The 27728-nt window shown below is 35.4% G+C and overlaps 1 protein-coding gene across 1 annotated transcript in view; it reads right to left on the bottom strand.

Annotated features, from left to right (window-relative positions):
- Nucleotides 1-27279, bottom strand: part of LOC134367881 (serine/threonine-protein phosphatase 4 regulatory subunit 3B-like) — a 66355-nt gene extending 39076 nt beyond the window's left edge. Inside the window, exons 1-2 of the mRNA XM_063084544.1 lie at nucleotides 27148-27279; nucleotides 23284-23485 (exon numbers count right to left, since the gene is read on the bottom strand). Coding sequence (XP_062940614.1) covers nucleotides 23284-23485; nucleotides 27148-27279 — 334 coding nt within the window. The remainder of the gene's footprint in view (nucleotides 1-23283; nucleotides 23486-27147) is intronic.
- Between the last annotated feature and the right edge of the window lie 449 nt (nucleotides 27280-27728).

Genomic DNA, 27728 nt, shown 5'->3' on the forward strand with positions numbered 1-27728 from the left:
CCCACCTCTGGTCCTCCATGGATTTTGAAGCTCTATTGTTGAGTACTTCAGAATGTGAAAAATTAGTGTGAATGAGTTAAGACCTTAAAGGGATGTATAAGAAGAATACAGAATAACCACAAAAATTCCTGGAATTATTTAAGTCATGTAACAGATAAGCTGTGGGGGAGAGGGCGAGACGAACCGGTAAAGGGGCATGAAAATCAACTACAATGTATATTGAGAAGTAAAACAAAATTTTTAAAAAAAGAAATTCAAGCAGATATTTCTGATGTTTGGCATTTCTAGTGGATGTCATTTTGAGGGTGAAGGCATGTTGTTGGCATCTAGGTACATTCTTTTAAAAATTGTTTTTTGATAAGGATATCAAAGGAATTGAGTGTTTTAGCATTGCAGATTAGCAACTATTAACAATTTCAAGTAGAGTTGGAGGATTATTAAATGGTATTTGTTCAGGGAGAGAAAAACAAAAAAGGCTAATAGATATAGGTAGGCCTTTGTGTAGCACACAACTCTTGACAATGTATTAACTACTATTCCATGAAATTCAAACAGTTTTGAAATTATTTTTGTTCTCATAGTGATTGATTTTCAGATTAAATTCAAATCTTTCTCCAGTGCTTCACAAATCCTCTTGTATTTAAAAGTCGTACGCTTTTTATTTTACTAACTTGAAAGGAGCAGAAAATGTGACTCCTGAAGATTAGAAACTCCTCATCCCCAAGGTGATGACCAATCAACAATATATCCAAATTGCAATGATAATAATTATAAAAACAAAAGCAAAACACATTGCGATTTTAGTTTAAGCTAAATAAATTATCACCTGTATGTTTCAAAGACATTGACAATGAGTTAGAATCAGATCTGTCTTATTTGGAAACAATGAGTACATATTTGAATATGATGAGAATTCTCTGTAAGTTACAGTTTATTTGCATGAAACATTATTTTTTAATTATTTGTATGTTTTAAAAGAGTCCCTTTTTGTGCAAAAAGACTGTTATACTAGACTCATAAGCATATAGAGTATGCATTATATATAAAAGCTGTTCTAAAAATCTCAAGTTAAAGTGAACTATGTATTGAAGGAGAAAGAGAACAATGGAAATTCAAAAAAGGCACCAAGGCAGAAAGTATAAGCAAAGGCAAAATGTAAGTTATGAGTGCAAAACCAATGAAGAAAATTCAATTGTAAAAAGGAAATCAGTAGGAATTTGAGTCATGTCTTTATAAAGAGAACTGAAATGCAAATATAACTTGGTTTTGAGTAGAGAGAGAGTTTATTTCAAGGGTTTTCATAGCTTGAGAAAATAGTTTAAATGATTATGCAGAACCTGTAACGGAAATGATCAAATACATTTCCTTAAGACTCAAGTCTGTTGTTGATACAGTATAGTGTGTGTGTGGGTGTGTGTGAGTGTGAGCGATTTTTATGAGATTACATAGACATAGCTATTCTCAATCATGTGGTTAAAACTGAAAAGGTAAAGTTACATAAAGAGCTTTGCTAAATTAAATTATTGAGCTACTATGTGAATGTATTCAATTGTTTGCATGCATTATCTAAAGAAATTTATATTATGGCTCTTCATATTGGTGAGCTACAATGAAGCAGAGATGATGAAGAAACACAACCACAGAAAAGGCATGCTGTGAGCCAAATTTCATCAGCTAAATGCTCTTATTATTAGGTAGTTGACATAAAAGTCGATAAGGGCTGAAGTTCAGTGTCCTGTAATTGAGCCACCTTCAGTGGTTTTATCATCTAGAAGCCAAAGAATAAAGTAAAAATAACCTACAATTTTTAATTATTCTATACTGTAATTAAGAATACAAATAAACAAGTTGATAAAATAGATTGAATCAATAAAGCATTTTAAACATTAATAGTTGGGTCATCCTAAATTTAGCTTAGTCTCTCAACATGAGTAATTCTAGATAATTGTTAATTATAATTCTTTGACACCAAAAACTCCTGAATCAAATGTTATTCTAATCAGAACTCCATATATTAAGCATTATCTTACATTGTAATATTTGAAGTCACTATAGGATATGTGGCAAATTAGAAAACTTGTAGAAGTTTTTTTTATATAATGCATTCTATTAAAATAGTTTTGTTGATACTAGGATAATTCAATTTAGTAGGAATTCTGCCTTAATCAAAATATGAACTACTATAAAATTTTGTGTTATGTTTCACTATATTTTTTTAGCAATAAAAAAAGGATACCCAAAGAGTCAAAAACGTGATTTCAATATTTGAAATGAAAGTAGCATATATGAATGTGTTTCATAACAAAGAAATTTATAATTCTAAATTTTAGCGTTTTCTCAACTTCATTTTCAGCTTTATTGCTATTATACTGAACTGTATTCATTATGAAATTTTATTGAGCTATAATCTGTATAGCATAAATTATTCCATCTTAAGTGTACAGTTCAATAATTTTTGATAAATATACTAAGTTGTGAAACCATCATTAAAATCTAATTTTTGAATATACCCATTACCCCATCTTTTCATGTGCTTTTTGTGCATTTAATGAAATGTCTATTCACTTATTTTTCACACATTTAACGGTATTATTTGTGTTCTTCCTTTAGTGTTGAAAGAGTTCTTTACGTATTCTGGACCCAATTCTCTTAACTGCTATATGATTAGCAAATACTTTCCCCAGGCTACGACTCTCAATTTTGTTCCACTAATCTATATATTTATCCTAACATGAGTACTACCCTACCTAGATAACTAATGTAGATTTGTAGTAAGTTTTGTAATCTTTTAGCGAATTTCTAAATTCATTTTAATTTTCGGGCCGGCCCGTGGCTCACTCGGGAGAGTGCGGTGCTGATAACACCAAGGCCCCGGGTTCGGATCCCATATACGGATGGCCGGTTCGCTCACTGGCTGAGCGTGGTGCTGCCAACACCAAGTCAAGGGTTAAGATCCCCTTACTGGTCATCTTTAAAAAAAAAAAAAAAAAAAAAAAAAAAAAAAAAAAAAAAATTCATTTTAATTTTCAAGATTGTTTCAACTATTTTGTGCCCTTTATGCTGTCATATGAAATTTACCCTCAACATACCAAGTTCTGCAAAAAAAGTTAAGTGGTATTTTGATAACAATGGGGTTGAATCTTTAGTTCTTTTAGAAATATTGATATCTAAACCACAGTGACCCTTTGAATCCATGAACATGGAATGTGTTTCCAATTATTTGGATCATCTTTAGTTTTTTCTAGTAACGTGTTTTAGTTTTTAGTACACACGTTATGTTATAGTTATATTTACTTTACACCAATTATTCTCTTCTTATCCATGCTACTGACAATGGTAATGACTTTTTAATTTCTATTTCTGATTTTACATTTCTGATATAGAGAAATAAAATTGATTTTTTAGCAGCTTTATTGATATGTAGTTTTCAGAACATAAGATTCACAGTTATTTACTGTACAATTTTAATAAATATACAAAGTTGTATATCATCTCCAAAATCTAATTTTTATCAAAGAGAAGCTTTGGGTGTATTTTCAGTCACTACTCATTCACACATACAGCCTCAGCCAACCAATAATCAACTATAAATTTTCTTTTTCTGGACATGTCATATAATTGTTAATTTTTAGTGGCTTCTTTCACTTAGTATTTTTTAGGTACTTTCATGCTACTTTCTGTTTCTATTGATTTTCTTTTTTTTTTTTTTTTTTTGGATATTTGGCTATTATGAATAAAGCTGCTAGAAAACTTCAGGTACAAGTCTTTAACTTGGGTAGAAAATTAAATTTTAAACTATGGAATCCTGTACTAAATATTTGTTTACCATTTTATGACTCAGGCAAATAGTTTTCCGAAGTAGCTGTAAAATTTATATTTCTGCTGGCATTGTGTGAGCGTTCCAGTTTCTCTATGTCCTCAACAATACCTGCTATTTTATGAGTGTTTTATTATTATCATTTTAGTGGGTGTGAATTGGTATCTCCTTGGCATTTTACCTTGCATCCCCTCTCGCCCAAAGAATGGTATTGAAAATCTTTTCACATTCTTCTTTCCTATTTATATATCTTCTTGAGTAATGTGTCTATTAAAACATTCACTCCTATATAACTGAGTTATCTGTGTTCTTTCTTGTTTTTTGTTTTTTTTTTTTTTTTATGTCTTTTTCGTGACCGGTACTCAGCCAGTGAGCGCACCAGCCATTCCTATATAGGATCTGAACCCGCGGCAGGAGCATCGCTGTGCTCCCAGCGCCGCACTCTCCCGAGTGCGCCACGGGGTCGGCCCATCTGTGTTCTTTCTGAACAAAAAGGATTCTTTTCATTTTCTGGAGACAAGTCATTTTTTGATATATGATTTGCAAATATTATATCTATATTGTAATTTATTGTTGTACTTTCTTGATGTGTGCTTTTGAAGCAAAAAGTCTTGTGGGGTTTTTTTTGTGAAGTCAAAATTATATATGTATGTATGTGTTTTTTAGTGTGCGTTGATATTGTATTTAAATAATCATTGCAATGTTGGGGGAATGAAGATGTGCATGTATATTTTCTTCTAAAAATTTTTGACATTACATTTAAGTCTATGACTCATTTTGAGTTAATTGTTTTATTTGCTGTGAATGTAGTGTCTGCATTCATATCTTGCATGTGGATATCCAATTTCCTAAGCATCATGTTTTCAAAAGACTACCATTTTGTAATAAATTAGTTTGACAATTTTGTTGAAATTCAATTGAACCAGGATATATGGGTTTATTTATAGATCTTAATTCTATTCCATTGACCAATATTTCTATCCTAATACCAGCACCACACTGTCTAGATTTCTATAGGCTTGTAGTAGGTTTTGAAATTAAAAACTGTTTGTTCTCCCATTTTCTTGTTCTTTTTCAAGATTCTTTAGGCTGTCCTGGGACCTTTGCATTGCCATATTAATTTTAGCATCAGGTGGTCATTTTCTGCAGAGAACTCAAATGGGATTTTAATAGTGATAGTTTTGAATCTGTAAATCTACTTTATTTTATTGACATTTTAACAATATTGAATTTTCTAATTCATAAACATAAGTTTTTACTCCATGAAATTATTTACCACTGTATGTAACCTTCTAAAATATAATTCCCAGTTGAATGAAATTTTTTTCTTTCCATTTATTTGATTCTATGAATAATGCTGTCATGACCTGTGTGTCAATGTTATTGGGTGAATATCAGTTTTTATTTCTTTTGTGTAGTTCACTAATCCTGCTATTGTTGTGTCCTGTCAGAAATCATTATTAGAAATTGCCAAACTGTTTGCCAAGTAGTTGCAAAATTTTACATTCCTATCACCAGTGTAGAAGGGCCCCTGTGACTCAACATGTTTGACTACATTTGCGATGTCCGGTGTTTTTTATTATAGCGGTTCTGGGCAAAAGTGTTGTACTGTTTTTATTTTATTTTGAATTTCTTATTAACTAATGTTTTTCAGCATCTTGTCATGTACTTCTAGGTCATTTGTACTTGTGCTTTTATAAAATGTCACTTCAAATTTTTCTAGTTATTGAAATTTGGTTGTGTTCTAATTATTCAGTAGAAGTTAATATTTATATAATCAGGACTCTTCATTACTTGTTATGTGATTTGCAAATATTTTCCGGTATGTTTATTGTATTTAAACTTCCCTAATATAGACTTTTACAACTCAAAATTTTTAATTTTGCTGAAGTATGGTTTAACCTTTTATTTGTACTTTTTCTTTATTCAAAATTTTTTTTTCATATCCCAGGATTACAGGTGTTTACTCAATGATTTTGCTGAAGATTTTACAGATTTTTTTCTTTCCATTCATGTGTATGATCTATTTTGAGTTAGTATTTTGTTGGTGTGAACTGTCTATATTCAACTTTCTGCATGTAAATATTCAAGTGGGGCATTTTTTCCGGAAAAGTCTACTCATTACATATTGAATTTCTTTGGTAATACTTTCCGAAACAAATGGTTTAAATATGTAATGGCTTTTACTTCATGAGTCTCAGTTCTCTACTCTTGATTTATATAGCTAAGCCAATGCCAGTATCACACTCCGTAAATGGATGTAGTTTTGCAGTTTGCTTTGAAATCTGGAAGTGTTAACTTTCAGCATTGTTCTTTTTAAAATTATTTTGGCCATTTTATATTCTCTGCATTTCCATCCAATGTTCAGCTTGTACATTTCTGCTAAAACCTCTGGCAGGCATTGTGAGAATGATGATATTAAAACTATAGATCTCTTTGAGGAGTATTGACATCTAATGATAGTAACTCTTCAAATCCATGAACATGTAATGTTGCACCATGTACTTAGATTATCTCCAGTTACTCTCAGTGATTTTTTGTTTTTTACTTTTTACTGTACAAATCCTGATTTTTTAAAATAATACTATAATTTTTATTAAAAAATTTTATTCAAAGTATTTTAACATTTACTTGTACATATTTGTGGGGTACAGTGTATTGTTTCAATACATGCATATACTGCACAATGACTCACTTAGAGTAGGTGGTTTTGTACCCATTAGTCCACCACTTTTCCTCCTTTCCACTCCCACTTTTGGTAGCCATATTCTACTCTCTATTTCTATGAGAACCACTTTTCCCCCACATATGAGTGATATCATGAAGTATTTGTCTGTGTGCATGACTTATTTCACTTAACATGTTGATTTCCAGTTCCATCCATGCTGCTGCAAATCATAGGACATCGTTTTTTTAAACAGCTGAGTAGTATTCCATTGTGTATATACACCACGGTATTTTTATCCATTCATCTGTTGATGGGCATGTAGGTTGATTCTATCTTTTGGTTATTTTGAATAGCATTGCGATGGACATGGGAGTGCAGGTGTTTTGTTTTTTTATATATATATATATATTGATTTCATTTCCTTTCAGTATATACCCAGTAGTGGGATAGCTGTGTCTTAGGGTAGCTCTAGTTTTAGTTCTTTGATAATCCTCAATACAGTGGCTGTACCAATCTACATTCCCACCAAAAATGTAGGAGGGTTCCCTTTTCTCTACATCCTCACCAGAATTTGTTATTTTCTGTATTGTTGATAATAGCCATTCTAACTGGAGTGAGACAGTATCTCATTGTGGTTTTAACTTGAATTTCCCTGATGATTAGTGATGTTGAGCATTTTTTCATGTGCTTATTTCCATTTGTACATCTTCTTTTGAGAAATGTCTGATCAGGTCCTTTGCCCATTTTTTAATTGCGTTATTTGTTTTCTTACTATTGAGTTGTTTGAGTTCCTTATATATTCTGGATATTAGTCTCTTGTCTCATGTGTAATTTGCAAGCATTTTCTCCCATTCTGAAGGCCGTTTCTTCATTTTGTTGATAGTATCCCTTGCAGTGCAGAAACTTTTCAGTTTGATATAGTCCTGTTTGAATATTTTTGCTTTGTGCCTTTGTAGTCTTGCTCAAAAAAATACTGCCCACTCCCATTTTGTGTAACATTTCTCTTGTGTTTTTTTCTAGTTGTTTCAGAGTTTCTAGTCTTAAATTTAGGTCTTTGATCCATTCTGAGTTGATTTTTGTGTATGGTGAGAGATAGGGGTCTAGTTTCAAACTTCTGCATGTGGATATACAGTTTTGCTGGCACCATTTCTTGAAAGGGCTGTCCCTTCTGCACAGTATATTCTTGGTATCTTTGTTGAAAATGAGTTGGCTATAAGTGAGTGGGTTTATTTATGGGCTCTCTATTACGTTCCATTGCTCTATTCATCTGTTTTTATGCCAGCACCATGTTGTCCTGGATATTGTAGCTTTATAGTATATTTTGAAGTCGGGAGTGTGATGCCTAAACCTTCGTTCTTTTTGTTAAAGATATATTTCACTCTACAGGGTCTTTTGCAGTTCCATAAAAATTTTAAGAACACTTCTTTTATTTCTGTGAAGAATATCATTAGTATTTTGATAGGGGTTGTGCTGACTGTGTAGATTGCTTTGGTAATATGGACATTTTGATGATATTAATTCTTCCAACCCAAGAACATGGGATATCTTTCCATTTATTTGTGTCCCCTTCAATTTTTTTCACCAGTGTTTTGTAGTTTTCATTGTAGAGGTCTTTCATCTCTTTGGTTAAATTTACTCCAAGGTATTTCATTTTTTTTTTTTTTTTTTGGTAAATATAGTAATTGGAATTATTTTCTTCATTTCTTTTTCAGCTATTTCAGGCAGGACATAAAGCCAGAATTTAAAAGGGAAGCAAAGTGTAAAGATTTGGAAAGTCTGCAATCTGGCCATGTGGTAGAAAATCAGAGAGCATTCAATGGTGCAGACCAGTGACCATTACCTGAGAAGTTTAGTACAAAGGAAAGGGATTATCAGGAGAAGAAGAAAAAGGCCCTGAGGGCATTGCAGAAGCCTCTGGGGCCAGCTCTTCCATTTCTGGCACAAAGCCCTAGGGAAACAGAATGGTTTAGGGGAACAGGCTTGAGGAGCCCTCCACAAGCTCACTGCCCAGGACCACCACAAGAAGCTGCTTCTAGCACCAGCACTCCAGCTGCTTTGGGTACTCCATCTGTAGGTAAATTAGCCCCAGGTGTGGCTAAATGTACAGCTTTGGAAAATACAAGCTGGAAGCCTTGGTGGCATCCATGTAGTGCTAGGTCTGTAGGCTTGCAAAATGCTAGAGCTGTGGCAGCTTGGGAACCTCCACCCCAATCACAGAGGATATATGGAAAAGTCTGCGAGCCCAGGAAGACATCTGTCACAGTGGTGGAGTCACCACATAGAGCCTTTTATAGAGCAATGTTGAGTGGAAGCATGGTGTTAGAGTTGCAGCAGGGAAACCCCCTTAGTGCCACACCTAGTGGAGCCGTGAGAGAGGCACTGCCATGGAGACCCCAGATCTTTGGAGCTACCAGAGTGGAACCCCAGCCCGGGAGAGCTGATGTGTAGCCTGCAAATAGGAAAGCCATAGGAGCAGAGCTGCCCAAGGACTTGGAGACATGACCTCCACACCAGCATGCAGAGGAGGTGGGGCATGGAGTCAAGGCACATGATTCACTAGCTTTGAGATTTAGTGCCTGTCCTGCTGGGTTTCAGACTTGTTTGGGACCTGTTATACCTTTCTTCTGGCCTATTTCTCCCTTTTGGAATGGCAACACATACCCTATGTTTGTCCTACCATTGAATCTTGGAAGTAGATAACTTGTATTTATTTCATAGATGGAACTTTGAACTTTGGACTCTTGAGTTGAAACAAGTTAAGACTTTGGGGATGAAATGAATGTATTTGCATGTGGAAAGCACATGAGTTTCTGGGAGACCAGAGGCATAATATAGTGGATTGAATTATGTCCCCCCAAAACTTCCTGAAGCTTGAATAATGTCTCTCAAATTTTATGTATTAGAAACTTAGCTCCCACTGTGACTGTTAAGAGGGTGGGAAATCCTAATACAGTAATTGAAAGGTGGAGCCTTAAGGAGTTGATTGGATTGTAGGACCATGCAGTAGTGAATGGATTAAAAATGGTGGTGTGGTTCTGCGGGCTTTAAAAGAAGAGGAGTGTCTGTCTTTCTCTTTCTCTGCTCTCTCTGCTTCCACCATCTTGCAGTGTGAGACTCTTGGGTCACTGTTACCACCACCAGATGGAAATTGGACTTCTCAGCCTCAGAAACTAAGCAATAAATTTCATTTTCTTTGTAAATCACCCAGTTTCAAGTATTTTGTTATAAGCAATGGAAATGGACTAATTCAGAGGTTAATGTTGGCCTTGTAGAATGAGTTTGTTAGTATTCCCTCCTCTTCAAATGTTTTGGAAGAGTTTGAGAATAATTTCTATTAGTTCTTCTTTAAATATTTGGTAGAAATTGTCAGTCTTGGTGTTTCCTTTGTTGGGACACATTTTATTACTGCTTAAATCTCATTACTCATTATTGGTCAATTTAGGTTTTGTAGTTCTTCATGATTTAACTTTGGTAAGTTGAATGTGTCCAGGAACTTATCCATTTCTTCTATGTTTTCCATTTTGTTTGCATGTAGTTGTCCATAGTAGTCTCATGATCCTTTGTATTTCTGTGGAATCAATAGTAATGACCTTTTTTTTTTTTTTTTTTTTTTTTTTTTTGAGGTGCCTTTCTTGGAGAACTGATCATGGAGCTATTGAATCCACCTCTCAGGGAACGAGCTAAATCCAAACCTCTCCCAAGTGCCTTTCATTTATGGAAGGTAAAACAGCTCTCTTTCCTCCGGGGGAAATGTTAGACTTAATACTATCAACAACTGCTTTTCCTTCCACTGACACACATTGACTGAGTTTCTACCGTGGGACAAGAAATTTGCTGTTGTTTCATTTAATCATCATTTAAAAAAAAATAAACTGTTTATTGAAATGCAGCATACATACAGAAAAAATTTACAATTTGTGATTTTAAGCTTGTTGAATTTTCACAGTAAAAATCCTTGTATAACCAGCACTCAGAGAAAGAAAAAGAACATTACATGCACCACAGATGTGCCCATTTCCATATTTACATATGTGAAATAAATAAACATTGCAACATTTCCAATTCTATTTATTTTCATCTTCTCTGTTTTTTTTTTCCTTCATTAGTCTATCTAAAGTTTCATCTATTTTGTTTATATTTTCAATTTGTAATTTTTTTAAATCTCTAATTTATTTATTTCTGCTCTGGTGTTATTATTTTGCTCCTTCTACTGATTTTGGATTTTTTTCTTCCTGTTTTTACAGCTCTTTGAATGTAATATTAGGTTGTTTATTTGAAATCTTTATTCTTTTTGTTGTAGGCATTTGTTAGTATAAACTTCCCTCTTAGAACTGCTTTTGCTATATCCCATAGGTTCTGGTATGTTGTGTTTTCATTTTCATATGTCTTCAGAAATTTTTTAATTTCATTTTGATTTCTTTTTTGACCCATTCATTGTTTAGTAGAATATTTTTTTTAATTTCCAGTTTTGAAGGGTTTCTAGTATCCCTTTTGCTATTGATTTCTATTTTTATTCAATTTTGGTCAAACAAGTTAGTTGTTATAGTTTCCATTTTAAAAAATTTGATTCCATTTTGTTCAAACAAGTTAGTTGCTATAATTTCCATTTTAAAAAATTTGTTGAAGTTTGCTTTGCATACTACCATATGGTCTATTCTAGAGAATATTCTGTGTGCTGTTGAGTAGAATGTGTATTCTGCAGCTGTTGGGTGAAATTATCTATATATGTCCATTAGGACCCATTGTCTTAGAGTAGAGATTAATTCTGATGTTTCCTGGTTAATTTTCTATCTGGGTGATCTGTCTTTTGCTGAAAGTGGGGTATTAAAGTCCCCAACTATTATTATGTTGTAGCTGTAATTGTAATCGCTTTATATAACTGGGTGCTCCAGAATTGGGTAGGTGTATATTTAGAATTGTTATATCCACTTGTTGAATTGATCCCTTTATCATTATATAATGACCTTCCTTATCTTTTTTTTTACTTTCCTTGGCTTGAAGTCTATATTATTTGATATAAGTATAGCTACTCCTGCTGTTTTTTGGTTTCCATTTGCATGAAATATCTGTTTACGTGCCTCCATTATCAGATGGTATGTGTCTTCATAGGTGAAGTGAGTTTGTTGTAGGCAGAGTATTGTTGAATCATCTTGTTTTATAATCCACTGAGCCTCTCTGTGTCTTTTAGTTGGTTTGTTTAATCCATTTACATTAAGAGTTATTATTGATGTACAGGGACTTGTTACTGCCATTTTCTCCCTTTTTTTTCTTGTTTTTGTTTAATCTCTTTTTACTTTTCTCTAATCTTACTGACTTGTTTTGTGATTATTTTTCTCTAGCAGTTTATTTGGATTTTTCACTATATATTTTTAGCATATCTCTCTTCTAAGTTTTTGTGTAAAGACGACCATGAGGCTTAAAAAAACAAGTTATAGTGATAGTATTTTAGACTAATAACAACTTAACTTTGACATCTAGGAAAAAAGAAGAAAAACAAATCCAACTCTAGGTTTTGGTGTCATTTCCCCCGCTTTTTGACAATTTGTTGTTTCAAGTTTCATCTTTTAATATTGACTTTCTCTTACATGTTTATTGTATTTGTTGTTACATTATCAGGCTTGTCCTTTTATCTTCATACTAAGGATGTAAGCGGTTTACTCATCACCCTTTCTACACTAGATAATTCTGAGGTTGTATGTGAACTTACTTTACTAAGGAGTTATGTACCTTCAAGTGTTTTCTTGCAGCTCCTTTGCATCATCTTCATTCAGTTTGAAGAACTCCTTTTAGCATTTCTTATAATGCAGGTTTAGTGATGAATTCCTTTAGCTTTTATTTATCTGGAAAAGACTTTATTTCTCCTTTATATTTGAAGATTAGTTTTGCTGTATATAGAATTCTTGGATGACAGTCTTTTTCTTTCAGAACTCTGAATATATTATACCATTCTCTTCTGGCCTTTCTGTCCTAAGTTGGGTTTCTACTGAGAAATCTGCTGAGAGATGTATTAGGGTTCTGATGAATATTATGTGTCTCTTTTCTCTTGCTACTTTCAGTATTCTTTCTTTATCTTTGATTTTTGATAATTTGATTATGATGTGCCAAGGGTGTTCCTCCTTGGATTGAATTTGATTGGCAACTGTATCTGGAGGCTGTCTTCTTTTCCTCCAAATTGGGAAATTTTTGGATATTATTTTCTTGGATATGATTTCTACATCTCTTCCTTTTTCTTCTCCTTTAGGTATGCCAATTATTCATAGGTTATTTTGCTTCAGGGAGTCCCATACTTGATGTATTTCTGTTTCATTTTTTCTTATTCTTTTTTCTTTTTGCTCCTCTGATTTGATAATTTCATATGTTCTATCTTTGACCTCACGGATACTTTCCTATGTTTGATTGAATCTGCTAATGGAGATTTCTTTTGAGTTTTTCAGTTCCAATAATGTATTGCTTATTTCTAGAATTTCTACTTGGTTTTTTAAAAATTGATTTAATTCCTTTGTCAAGTTTCTCATTCTGCTCTGGGACTGTTTTCTAGACATCATTTAATTTTCTATCTGTATTTTCTTGTGACTCCTGAACATCCTTAACATGGTTATTCTGAATGCTCTGTCAGACATTTCATAAATCTACTATACCTCTGGGTCCGTTGCTGGTGCTTTATTTGTTTCCTTTGGTGGTGTCAAATTTCTCTGTTCTTTCTCCATCTTTGTGTCTTTACATTGATGCCTGAGCATTTGATGAGACTACTACCTCTTCTAGGTTCTATAGGTGTTCTTTGGTGGTGTAAGATCTTCACTGGTTAATATCAGAGTTTTATTTCTGGTCTTTAGTTTTGGTTAATGCCAAAATTGAGGGAACTTCCTGTGGGAACCAGCACTTGAGCTCTGTGGTGTGCTAGATTGCTGCTCTGCTGCTGATTCTCTGGGGAAGGCTTTTGTCCAGACTAGATTTTAACTGTTCACCTTTTAATCACTTTTCAGTCTTGTGAGTTCAGATACACCTGGGTTATTTGAAAATTCTGGACCAGTACTGAGCATTTCCAGCAAACTGTTTCCCTTGCAGTTCTGTTGTCCTGAACAGTCTCCACTGAGTGGGCTTATGCCAATCAAAAGGCAGATCGGCTGCCCCTCTGCACCCCAATGTTCTCCCAGCCGGCCAGCCTCCCTCCTGTATACCAAATGCTTCCCATGGAGTGGGATCTTTGTGAGTCTCTTGTGATGACTCTATGGCCTCTGGGTGGTCTTTTTCTTCAGTTGGCTGCTGTTCCTCACTCCTATGTGGGTCCACAGTGTCAGTGGCCTGGGGACTGGTATGGTTTGCTCCAAAGCTCCCTTCTCCCCTGTAGACTCCAGGCAACTTCATACAAGGGACTCAGCCGTGGCTTCTGCTGTCTCCTGACCAGTGTGTGCTGCAGCTTCTTTCTGCCTCTGACAGGGGTCATCCCTGAAACAGCCAGGGCTTGAAGTGGTTGGAGCAATTTCTTCTTTCTCTTGCCACAGCTTCTCCCTTCTTCTCAGACTCCATGGGTCTATCCTCTTCCCCTGAACTCCAGTGTTCCTAGGTTGGAATTCTTTGGTTTTTAATAGTTGTAAATTGTTTGATTGTAAGGGAGAGTGACTCTCGGGACTCTCTATTTTGCCATCTTGATGACATTGGAACACGTGGTTTTATCTGTTTTTATTCTCACCACAAAGGCTTGAAAGTTCCCCTTTATAAAATGAAACAATCTACTGATGCACAGAACAACCTGGATGTGTATCAAAAAAATTATGTTGATTGAAAATGAACCAATAACAACAAGTAACTTTTTAGATGATTACACTTCTAATATTTTGAAAAGGCAAATTTTTAAAAATGTACAATAGATTAGTGGTTTCCAGGTGTTTGGGATAGGGGAAGCTTCTTCAAGAGACAGGTTGGTGTGGTTATGAAAAGTCAAGAAAAGGTATTCTTAGGGTGATGGTTTAGTTCTGTACACAGACACAAATACACATTCATAGGAGTACAACTAAAACTCTGGATTATAATAATGTCAGTTTCCTAATATCCTGGTTATAGTATTGTACTATAGTTTTTTTTTTTTTTTTTTTAATGGTAAAACCCACATACCATAAAATTTACCATCTTAACCACTACTAATTGTATAGTTCAGTAATGGTAAGAATATCCACATTTTTGTGCAACCGATCTCCAGAACTTTTTCAACTTGAAAATCTGAGGCTCTTTACCCATTAAATAACTTTCCGTTTCCCCCTCTCTCTAGTCCCTAGCAGTCACCATTCTATTTTCTGTTTCTATAAATTTGACTACTCTAGATACCTCATATAAATGAAACTATACAGTATATCTTTTTGAGGCTGACATATTTTACTTAGTATAACAACCTTAAAGTTCATCCATGTTGTAGGATGTGTCCAAATTTATTTCCTGATGAAGTCAAACTATCTCTATTTGCAGATAACATGATACTATATATATAGAAAACCTAAAGCCTCTATCAAAAAACTCCTAGAGCTGGTTAATAACTTCAGTAATGTTGCAGGATACAAAATAAATTCCCCCAAATCAGGTGCATTTATATACTCAAATAATGAACTAACAGAAAGAGAAATAAAGTCAGCCCATTTACAATTTTCACACACAGAAAATAAAATACCTAGGGATCAATTTAGCCAAGGAAGGTGAAAGACCTCTACAATGAGAACTACAAACCACTTTTGAAAAAAAATCAAAGAAAACAGAAAAAGATGGAAAGATATTCCATGATCTTGGATTGGAAGGATTAAATTTGTGAAAATGTCTATACTACCCAAAGTGATCTACAGATTCAAAGCAATCCCTATCAAAATATCAATGACATTCTTCACAGAAATGGAAAAAACAACCTTAGCTTTCATATGGAACAACAAAAGACCCCAAATAGCCAAAGCAATCCTGAGCAAAAAAAATAAAGTCTGAGGCATTACACTACCTGACTTCAAATTATGCTGCAAAGCTATTGTAACCAAAACAGCATTGTTTTGGTATAAAAATAAACATTCAAACCAGTGAAGTAGAATTGAGAACCCAGAAATCACCCCTCAGACTTATAGCTGTCTGATATGGGACAAAGGCAACAAAAAACTACATTGGGGAAAAGACTGCCTCTTCCACAAGTGATGATGGGAAAACTGGATATCCATATGCAGAAGAATGAAACGAGATATGCATCTCTCACCATATACTAAAATCAACTCAAAATGGATTAAAGGCTTAAATAAAGTCCTGAAACTGAAAAATTACAAAGGGAAAATATAGGAGAAACACTCCAACAACTAGGTCTGGGCACAGACTTTACAAACAGGAGCCTGAAAGCACAAGCAGCAAAAGAAAAAAATAAACAAGTGGCACTATATAAAACTAAAAATCTTCTGCACAGCAAAGGAAACAACCAACAGAGTGAAATGACAACCTACAGAGTGGGAGAAAATTTTTGCTAACTATGCACCTGACAAGGGATTAATATTCATAATATACAAGGAACTGAAGCAACTATAGAGTAAAAAATAAATAAATAAATAACCCAATTAAAAATAGGCAAAGGAGCTGAACAGGCATTTTTCAAAGGAAGACATACAAATGGCCCACAGGTACATGAAAAAATGCTCAACATCACTAGTCGTCAGGGAAATGCAAATTAAAACTACATTGAAATACCACCTCACCTGTTAGACTAGCTATAATGAAAAAGACACTAAATAACAAATGCTGGCAAGGGTGTAGGAGAAGAGAACACTCCTACACTGTTGGTGGGACTGTTAATTAATACAACCACTATGGAAAACAGTATGGAGGTTTCTCAAACAACTACAAATAGATCTTCCATATGATCCAGCAATCCCTCTTCTGGGTATATACCCAGAGGAATGGAAATCATCACACCTAAAGGATACCTGCACTCCCATGTTCATCGCAGCTCTGTTTACAATAGCCAAGACATGGAACCAACCTAAATGTCCATTGATGGGTGATTGGATAAGGAAACTGGTATACATACAGCATGGAATACTACTGTGCCATAAAAAAGAATGAAATACTCCCATTTGCAACAATATGGATGAGCCTGGAGAAACTTATGTTGAGTGAAATAAGCAAAGCAAAGAGGGATAGATACCACATGTACTCACCCATATGCGGGAGCTAAGAGAGAAAGAAGGAAGGAAGGAAAGACCACAGTAGTGTGTTGGACTTACAGAGAGAGAGACCATTCTATGGGGTAGAAAGTTGACTTGGGAGGAAGGCTAGAGGGGGAGGGAGGTTGGGGATAGTTGGGTGGGGGACACGGGGTACAAATGCAATTTGTGGTAATGGGTATACAGCCAGTATGAATCCAGCTCCTGCATCATCGGCACAAGGGGTGACAATCAGCTTTGTATCTCATGAACATTCATAACCAATAAAAATAAAAATAATTTACTTCCTTTTTAAGGGTGAATAACATTTCATTGTATGTTTATGCCACACTTTGTTTATCCATTAATCCTTTGATAGACACTTGGTTTGCTTCCAGCTCTTGGCTATGGTGAATAGTGCTGCTTCGAACATAGGTTTGCAAATATCTCTTTGACACCATGTTCAATCTTTTTGGTTTATACTTAGAAGTGGAATTGCTGTATCATGTGGTAGTTCTATTTTTGATTTTTTTGAGGAACCAGCATACTGTTTTTCATAGTGGCTGCACCAATTTCCAATCCCATCAACAGTGCACAAGGGTTCCAATTTCTCCTAATCCTTACCAACGCTAGGTATGTTCAGCTTGTTTATTTTGATAATGGCCATCCTAAGAAGTTTGATGTGATATCTCATTGTGCTTTTTTCAGCTTTACTGAGGTATATTTGACAAATAAAAATGATATATATTCAAGGGGTATAACATGATGTTTTGATATACATATAAATCGTAAAATAATTATGATAAGCTAGTTAAAATGTCCATCAACATGAATATTTAGCCTTTTTATGGTTGTAAGAATAATTAAAATGTACTGTCTTAGCAACTTTCAAGTATACAATACATTATTATTAATTATAATCACCATGCTGTGCATGAGATCTCCAGAACTTATCTTATAACAGCAAGTTTGTACCATTTGACCAACATCTACCCATTTCCCCCATCCCCAAATCATGGTAATCATTCCTCTTCTCTCTGCTTCTCTGAGTTCAGCTTTTTTACATTCCACATATAAGTGAGGTCATGCAGTATTTGTCTTTCTGTGTCTGGCTTATTTCATTTAGCATACTGTCCCCCAGGTTCACCTATGTTGTTGCAAATGGCAGGATTTCCATATTTTTAAGGCTAAATTATATTTCTTTTTTGTTTGTTTGTTTGTGTATATGTTTGTGTATGTGGTCATCCCTTGGTATATACAGGGGATTAGTTCCACAACCACCAAGGATACCAAAATTTGAGGATGTTCAAGTCCCTTATGTAAAATGATGCAGTAATTACATATAATCTACACACATCCTCCCATATACTTCAAATCATCTCTAGATTACTTATAAAACCTAATACAATGCAAATGCTATGTAAATAGTTGTAATAGTGTTTTTTAATTAGTAATATTTCCATAGTTGTATTGTTTTTCCCCATTTTTAATTTTATTTACTTATTTATTTATGTTCAGTTCCCACTTATGAGTGAGGACATATGGTATTTCTCTTTCTGTACCTGTTTTATTTTATGTAATTTAATTTTCTGTAAGTTCATCCATGTTGCTGTGAATGGCAGAATTTCATTCCTTTTCATGGCTGAGTAGTATTCCATTGTGTATATGTACATTTTCCTTACCCAGCTGTCAGTTGATGGACATTTGGGTTGGGGCCTGCTCTTAGTTATTGTAAATAAAGCTGCAATAAACATAGGAGTGCAGGTATCCCTTCTACATGATGATTTCCATTCCTTTGTGTATGCTTGCAGTGGGATTGATGGATCACTTGTCAGTTCTATCTGTAGTTGTTTGAGGAACTTCCATACCATTTTTCATAATGTCTGCATTAATTTACAGCCCCACCACCAGTGTAGGAGGGTTCTGCTTTCTCCATATTCTCACCAGTGTTTGTTATCCTCTGTCTTTTTGATAATGGCCAGTCTAACTGGCATGAGATGATATCTCTGTGTGGTTTTGATTTTCATTTCCTTGATGCTGAGTGATGTTGAGCAGTTTTTAATGTGTCTGTTGACCATTTGTATATCTTCCTTTGAAAGATGCCTATTCAGCTACTTTGCCCATTTTTTAATTTGGTTACTTGTTTTTTGTTTTGTTTTGTTTGTTTTTACTGTTAAGCTGTCTGAGTACCCTATCTATTTTGGATATTAATCCCTTGTCAGATGCATAGTTCGCAAGTATTTTCTCCCATTCTGTGGTTGTCTTACTGCTCTGCTGTTTCCTTTACTGTGTAGATGCTTTTTAGTTTGAAATAATCCCATTTGTTTATTTTTTTCTTTTGTTGCCTGTGCTTTTGGTGTCTTGTTCATGTAGCCTTTGCCTAGTCCTACATCCTAAAGTGTTTGCACTTTATTTTAGTAGTTTTGAAGCTTCCGGCAATGTGTGTGTGTGTGTGTGTGTGTGTGTGTGTGTGTGTGTCTTTAATCCATTTTGGGTTGATTTTGGTGTATGGCAAGAGGTACAGGTCTAGTTTCATTCTTCTACATATGGATGTCCAGTTTTCCCAGCACCACTTATTGAAGATGCAGTCCTTTCCTCAGTTGGTTGTAAGTATGCGAGTTGATTTCTGGGTTCTCTATTCTGTTCCATTGGTCTGAGTGTTTGTTTTTATGCCAATTTGGTTACTATGGCTTCATACTATAATTTGAATTCAGGTAGTAAAATGCCTGCAGCTTTATTTATTTTTTTACTCAGAATTTCTTTGGCTATTCAGAGTCTTTTGCTGTTCCATATAAATGTAAAGATTGTTTTCTTCTGTTTCTGTGAAGTATGTCATTTGTATCTTGATGGGGATTGCATTGAATCTGTTGATTGCTCTGGGTACTATGGATATTTTCACAATGTTGATTCTTCCAATCCAAGAGGATGCGATGTCTTTCCATCTTTTTGTGTCTTCTTTAATTTTTCAGCAGGGACTTCTAGTTCTCATTGTAGTGACCTTTCTCCTCCTTAGTTAAATTGTTTCCTAAGTATTTTATTTTTTACAATGACTATTGTAAATGAGCTTGCTTTCTTGATTTCTTTTTCTGCTAGTTTCTCATTAGAGATAAAAAAAAGGTACTGATTTGCATGTTGATTTTGTATCCTGTAACATTACTGAAATCGATTATCTGCTCTAAGAGTTTTTTGGTATAGTCTATAGATTTTTCTACATATAGGATCATACATACCATCTGCAAACAGGGGCAGTTTGACTTTATCTTTGTGATCCGGATGACCTTTATTTCTTTCTCTTGACTGATTGTGCTGGCTAGTATTTGCAATATTATTTTAAATAGAAGTGGTGATAGTGGGCATCCTTTTCTTTCTGTTCTTAAGGGGGAAATTTTCAGTTTTCCCCATTCAGGATGATATTTTCAGTGGATTTGTCACATATGGCTTTTATTGGTTGGAGATAATTTTCTTCTATACATAATTTACTGAGACTCTTTATCATGAAGTGATGTATTTTGTCAAATGCTTTTTCTGCATCTATTCAGATAATCACATGTGGTTTTTGTCCTTGATTTTGTTGATGTGGCATATCACATATATTGATTTGTATATGTTGAACCATCCTTACATCCCTGTGATGAATCCCACCTTGATCATGTTGTATATATTTTTTGGTATATTGGTATTTTCTGATTGCCAACATTTTGTTAAAGATTTTTGCATCTATATTAATCAGAGATATTAGCCTGTAGTTTTCTTTTTTTGTTGTATCTTTGTCTGCCTTTGGTATCAAGGTGATGTTAGCCTCATAGAATGAATTTGGGAGAATATCATCTGTTTCAGTTTTTTGGAATACCTTGAAGAATATTGGTATTAATTCCTCTTTAAAGGTCTGGTGGAAATTAGCAGTAAATCAATCTAGTCCTGGTCTTTTCTCTGTTCAGAGTTTGCTGAATACTGCTTCATCTCTTTGCTTGTTATTGGTCTGTTCAGGTTTTCTGTTTCTTCTTGGTTCAATCTTGGTAGTTTGAAATGTGTACAAAATTTATCCATGTCTTTCAGGTTTTCAAACTTGTTGGCACATAGTTGTTTATAATAACATCTAAAGATTCTTTGTACTTCTGGTATTGGTTATAATGCCTCCTTTTTCATTTTTGGTTTTTGTAATATAATGTCTCCTTTTCATTTATGATTTTTCTTATTTGGGTCTTTTCTTTTTTTAGTTAGCTTAACTAATGGCTTTTCTATTTTGTTTATCTTCTCAAAAACCAATTTTTAGTTTCATTGATCTTTTTATCATTTTTTAGGTCTCTGTTTAATTTAGTTCTGCTCTGATATTAATTATGTCTTTTTATCTACTAATTTTGGATTTGATTGTTGTTTCTATTCTAGTTCTTGAGGTGAAGCATTAAGATATTTATTGGAAATCTTTCTATTCTTTTGATTTAAGCATTTGTTGCAATAAACTTCCCTCCTAGTACTGCTTTTGCAGTATCCCACAGGTTTTCATATGATGTGTCTTTATTTTCATGAGTTTCAAAAAATTTTATTGATTTCCTGTTTAATTTCTTCTTGGACCCACAGCTCATTCAGGGACATGTTATTTAATTTCCATGTATTTGTATAGTATCCTGAGTTTTGCTTGTTATCGATTTCTAGTTTTAATCTGTTGTGGTCTGAATTGATACTTGAAATTTTTCAATTTTTTGAATTTCTTGAGACTTGATTTGTGATCTAACATATGGTCTATCCTATAGAATGAATGTTCCATGTCCTGATGGAAGAATGTATCTTCTATACTTGTGGAAGGAAATGTTCTGTAGGTATCTGCCAGAGCAGGTTGGTCTAAGGTATAGTCTAAATCCTGTGATTTGTATTGATTTAACTAGATGATCTGTCCAGTGCTGAGAGTGGGGTGTTCAGATCATCTACTATTATCATATTGAGGTCTATCTCTTTCTTTAGGCCTAACAGCATTCACTTTATATATGTGGGTACTCCACTGTTGGGTGCATATATATTTAAAATTGTTATGTCTTTTGCTGGATAGATCCCTTTATCATTATATAGTGGTCTTCTTTGTCTCTTTTTATGTTTTTGGATTAAAGTATATTTTATCCAATGTAGGAATAGCTACTCCTGCTTGTTTTGGGTTTCCATCTGCATGGTATATTTTTTTCCATCCCTTCCCTATTAGTCTGTGTATGTCTTTACATGTGAAGTGAGTCTCTTGAAGACATCATATAGTTGGATCTAGCTTTTTAATCTAATCAGTCAGTTTGTGTCTTTTGAGCTGGGAGTTTAATCCATTTATATTTTGGATTGTTGTTGAAAGGTATTGTCTTACTTCTGGCATTTTATTGATTTTTGTTTGAAGGCTTTAAATATTTTTTGTTCCTTTCTTCCTTCCCCTTTTATTTTTTGTCTTTGATGCTTGTTGGTTTTTGAGGTGGTAAGATTTTGTTTGTTTTTCTTTCTAATTTGCATTTTTGTTCTATCAATGGGTTTTGATCATTCTTATGTATTCATGGTAGTGATTATCATATTTTGGATTCCAGATGCAGGACTCCCTTTAGGATTTCTTGCAGGGCTAGTTGTATGGTGATGAACTCCCACAGTTTTTGTTTGTCTGGAAAATACACAATTTCTCCCTCATTTCTGAAGGATAACCTTGCTACACATAATATTCTTGGCTGGCAGGGTTTTTTTCTTTTAGTATTTTGACTATATCATCCCCTTTTCTTCTGGCCTGTAGAGTTTCTGCTGAGAAGTCTGTTGTTATTTTGCTAGGGGCTCCCCTATAGATGAGTTGATGCTTTTTTCTTGCTGCTTTTAGGATCCTATCTTTTCCTTGAGCTTTGCCAGTTTGACTATAATTTGTCTTTGAGAGGACCTTTCTGGATTGAATCTGGGGATCTTTGAGCCTCTTGGATCTGAAGGTCAGGGTCTCTCCCTATACCTAGGAAGTTTTCTGTTATTATTTTTTGAAAAGGTTTTCTATGCTTTTTCTTTTCTCCTCCACTTCTGGAGCACCCTTGATTTGAATATTGTTGTATTTAAGAGTGTCTGCTAGCTCTCTTAGATTTTCTTCATTTAAAATTTTTTTTTTTCCTTTTTTTTTTTTTTTTGGTCCACCTTGGTTATTTTGAAAACGTTATCTTTGAGATCAAAAATTCTTTCTTCTGCTTGTTCAAGCCTGTTGCTTAAGCTTTCAGTTGTGTTTTCATATTGTTGAACGAATCTTTCAGTTCCATGGATTTTACTACATTCTTCTTTAAGTTTTTAATCTCTTTCTAAATTTCCTCCTTCATATCCTGGATTTTTTTCTCATTTCATTATGTTATCTAACTTAGTCTTCTCATGTCTCTTTGAGTTTTCTTAAGATTGTTGCTCAGAATTCTTTTTCTTTCTTTTCAAGGTCTTCTTGCTCTATATAATGGTAATTGAGAATTACTGTATTCTTTTGATAGTGTCATATTTTCTTGGATTTTTATATTTCTAGTATTTCTATGTTTATGTCTGATTATCTGGTAAAGCAGATTCTTCTATTACTTTGGAGTGGGCTTTGAAGAGAGAGACTTCCTCTTCTCTCTCTGTTCTCTGTTGTTAATTTTCCTCATGTCAATGCACTTGGATGGCTGGCAGGATACCTGCACAGTGGATGTGGCTGCTACTATGGTGGTGCACCACTTTTGTGGCAGCCATGGCTGTGGTGGACCATCCTCCTGAAAGTGGTGTTTTTGGTGTGCTACTGTCTTCTGCCCACTGCTCCAATCTAGGACCCTCTGTGTGCTCCTGCCTTCTGCTGTGTGGAGGGGTCTGTTTATGACTCCTACTTAGGACCCCGTGAATCTGCAAATATTTTTTGATCCAAGATTAGTTGAATCCAGGGATATGAAATCTGAGGAAACAGAGGGCCAATTAGTTTATATATGGGAATATAATCACATTTTCTTTGTCCATTTATCCATGAGTGGACACTTAGTTTGATTCCATATCTTGGCTATTGTCAATAATGCCTCAGTGAATGTGAGAGTGCAGGTATCTCTTTAAGGTAGGGATTTTATTTCTTTTAGATGTCTATTCAGAATTAGAATTGTTAGGTTATATGTTAATTCAATCTTTAGTTTTCTGAGGAGACTCTACATTGTTTTATATAATGGCTGTAACAGTTTACATTTTCACCAACAATGCAAAAGGGTTCCCTTTTTATACACATTCTCAGCAACACTTGTTATCTTTTGATTTTTTGATAATTGCCATCCTAACAGTTGTGAGGTGATGTCTCATTGTGGTTTTGACTTGCATTTCCCTGATGATTAGTGATGTTGAGAACTTTTTCATATACCTGTTTGCCATTTATATTTCTTCTTTGAAAAAAAAATTTCCATTCAGGTTCTTTGATCATTTTTTTTTTAACTTAGTTATTTATATTTTGGCTATGACGCTGTATGAGTTCCTTATATATTTTGGATATTAACTTCTTATTAGATATATGGTTTGCATATATTTTCTCCCATTCTGTGAGTAACTTTTTCATTCTGTTGGTGGTTTTCTTTGCTGTGCAGAAACGTTTTAGTTTGATGTTATCTAATTTGTCTATTATTACCTTTGTTACCTATGCTGTTGGTATCATTTCCAGGAAATTCTTGCCAAACTCAATGTCATAAAGCTTTTCTCTTATGTTTTGTTCTAATGTACTACAGTGTTGCAAGATGTTACCATTGGAGGTAAGTGGGTAAAGGATACATGGAATGTCTCTGTATTATCTATTACGACTGCATGCAAATCTACAATTATCTGAAAATAAAAATTTTAATTAAAATAGTATCATCCACAAAAATATTAATGACTTGAGCCTATGTAATCCATTAAAAATGCAGTAAGAGACAAAATTAAACAATCATGGGGAACATCAATATTTAGAAATCAACATGTCAATTGGTAAAAAATTAAAGAAAGATAGAAATCATTGAAATGATAGTTTCATCCTTTGAGAGAAAGAGAGGAAGGGATAGGGGAAATAATATTTAAACAATTAATTTTCATATAGTGTTGGAATTTTCACAGATCAGACACGTGGTATGTCACCCAGGGTTTTGATATAAATCCCATGTAGAAAATTTATCAATTTCTGTGATCACGATTACCTGGAGACTGAACATTTCAAAGAAAAGCAAAACCCAATCTATTGGCCTGAGAATTATGAGAGAAACAAAGTCTTTTAATTTACTTTGGGACTAAAAAGCCTATTAAAACTGTAACTACAGAAAAATGTTTAATGAATGGCAGTTAATATTCTACATATAAAAACAAAATGGGTTTCAAAGGAAAATGTATTGTCTTTACTGTTATTACCTGAGAAATAGTCCTGCAATAGTTGCAGGAATAGTTCCAATAGTTGCAATTGTTGCTTCCACATACGTATCAGGCTAGCTTTACCGGATGTCCCATAGAACCAAAAGATTAACAGACCAAATTAAAGTAATTGAATCACATTTTGCTAAATCCACTTAAATCACAATGTTAAAAGTAAGAGGGGAGAGAAGAGATAGTTTCACATCTTAGGATATGAAATGGGGGTGAAAGGACTGCTTTCCAAATTCAGGTGCTGCCTGAATCATGGTTTGTGCAGTGTTCATATGTCTTTCTCTGCTACTGCATCAGCTTTCCCTGAAAGTTGTTTATGAGGACAATAATTGAGTTTTGAGTAAGTGGGTCAAAATAAATTTTCTATGCCACATACATGCTTGCTCTGTTGGAGATGTGCAGGGGCAAATATGCCTAGTCAACAGCTGAAGCTCACCAATTAACGTCATGAAGATCTATGGTGCGTGTGTGTATATTGCTTAGGCAAATGTCATGAGGAGCCAGAGTGGGACCATACTGGGTATCATTCACTGGTGATTGACACAACCATCAGCCAAAATTTGTCATAATTATGACTTTGTCTTTCCATCCATTTCTATCTGTAAGTAACCTTCTTGTTGTTTCTATCCCATATTCCATACTTATGTATTTTACCACTGTCAGGAGTTTAGTTGAACTGGGAGAAACAGTGATGAGCAGTGAGGTATCTGATTAGGTGTCTGAGAAGTCAATTATTGCAACAAGCCAAAAATAAATGAGTTAAGCCTTTAATCACTTACTGAGATGGTATATGCAAGAGGCTAAAACTAGAGAAATCGCTTAACCACACTGTTCCATTTCTCCCCAGTGAACGGTGCACAGATCAGAGGTTAGATGGATCAGTGAAGATGTGGGGGTCATCTCCCTGTTGAGAAAGCCAAGAACAAAAGGCTCCAGCAGTTTTATGGACTCTGGGGTGGGGTTGGGGGAGGGGCAAGAGGGAAGGGCTAGGAGTGGGAAAGAACTGAGAACTGAGTTAGAGTAGGGAAAATTGCCTTCAGTATTTCCCCTTCCTTCCCCTGATAAGGAGAACTTTGCAGAGATACCTGAAGAAGGCCTCTGCCTAAGGCCTTAGATAAAGAGACCTTGTAATCAGGACACATTGATTGTAACTGCCTTAGGAGGCTGCAGTGCACTGGCTGTTCATCACATCTGGTGTGGTGAGGTGTATTAGTCCGTTTTGTGTTGCTATAACAGAAATACCTGAGACTGGGTAAATTATAAAGGAAAGAGGTTTATTTGGTTTATGATTCTGGGAGAGCTGCATCTGGCATGGGCCTCAGGCTGCTTCTACTCATGGCGGAAAGTGGCAGGGAGCCGGTGGGTACAAGCAGATCACATGCAGAGAAGAAGCAAGAGAGAGGAAGCAAGAGAGAGAGAGACAGAGAGAGAGAGAGGGAGAGAGAGAGGGAGAGAGAGAGGGAGAGAGAGAGAGAGAGAGAGAGAGAGAGAGAGAGAGAGAGGAGAGAGAAAGAGAGAGAGAGAGAGAGAGAGAGAGGAGAGAGAGAGAGAGAGAGAGCCAGGGTCTTTTTAAGCAAGGAGCTCTCACGGGAACTAATAGAGTGAGAACTCACCACCTCTCCTCCCCCAAGCATTAATCCATTCATGAGGGATCCATCCCCTTGATGCAATCACTTTCCAACACTCCCACATTGGAGATCAAATTTCCACATGAGTTTTGGAGGGGACAACACATCCAAACTCCATCATTCTGCCCCTGACCACCCAAAGCTCATGTCACTTTCACATAAAAAATACAATCATTCTATCCCAACAGTCCCAAAAGTCTTAGCTTGTTTCAGCACCAACTTAAAAGTCCAAAGTCCAAAGTCTCATCTGAGACCAAAAGCAAAAGTCCTTCCAGCTGTGAACCTGAAAAACAAAACCAAATTTATCTACTGCCGATTTATCTACTACACGTTCCCATTCCAAAAGGGAGGAATAGACCAGGAGAAAGGAGAAACAGGCCCCAAACAAGTCCGAAAACCAGCAGGGCAGATATTATGTCTTAAAGCTCCAAAATAATATTCTTTGACTCCAAGTCCTGCATCCTGGGCACAATTGGGCATCTGGGCCCCCAAAGTCTCAGGCAGCCTTGCTCTCACATCTCTGCCAGGCACAGTCCATTGCCCTGTGCTGGAGCCTGCAGCTTTTCCAGGCTGGTGTTGCACGTAACCAGTGGTCCTGCAGTTCCAGGATCCTGGTGGCAGCCCCGCTGCCTTGGCTCTACTAGACATTTCCCTGGTGGAGGCTCTCTGTGGGGGCTCCAACCCCACTTTTCTGCTCGGCATTGCTTTAGTAGATGACCTCTGTTTTGGCTCTGCTCCTGTGGCAGGTCTCTGCCTGGTCTTCCAGGCTTTTCCATACAACCTCTGGAATCTGTGTGGAGGCTGCCATGGCTCCACTGCTCTCATGACCTGCCGGCCTGCAGACTAAACACAACTTGGACGCCACCGAAGTTTCAGGCCTCTATTCCCCAGGGCTGCTGCACGAACCACATTTTGCGCCACTCTAGCCAGAGCAGCTGGGATGCAGGGAGCAGGTTCCTGAGGGTAGGTCTGTCCTCTGGGACAACTCAGTCTTTCTAGGCCTCAGGGCCTGTGATGGGTGGGGCACCCTTCCAGACTTCTCAAATGCCTTTAGGACATTTTTTCCATTGCCCTGGTTCTTAGCATCTGGCTGCCTC

This window comes from Cynocephalus volans, chromosome X, assembly GCF_027409185.1.
Source record: "Cynocephalus volans isolate mCynVol1 chromosome X, mCynVol1.pri, whole genome shotgun sequence".
Taxonomy (NCBI): domain Eukaryota; kingdom Metazoa; phylum Chordata; class Mammalia; order Dermoptera; family Cynocephalidae; genus Cynocephalus; species Cynocephalus volans.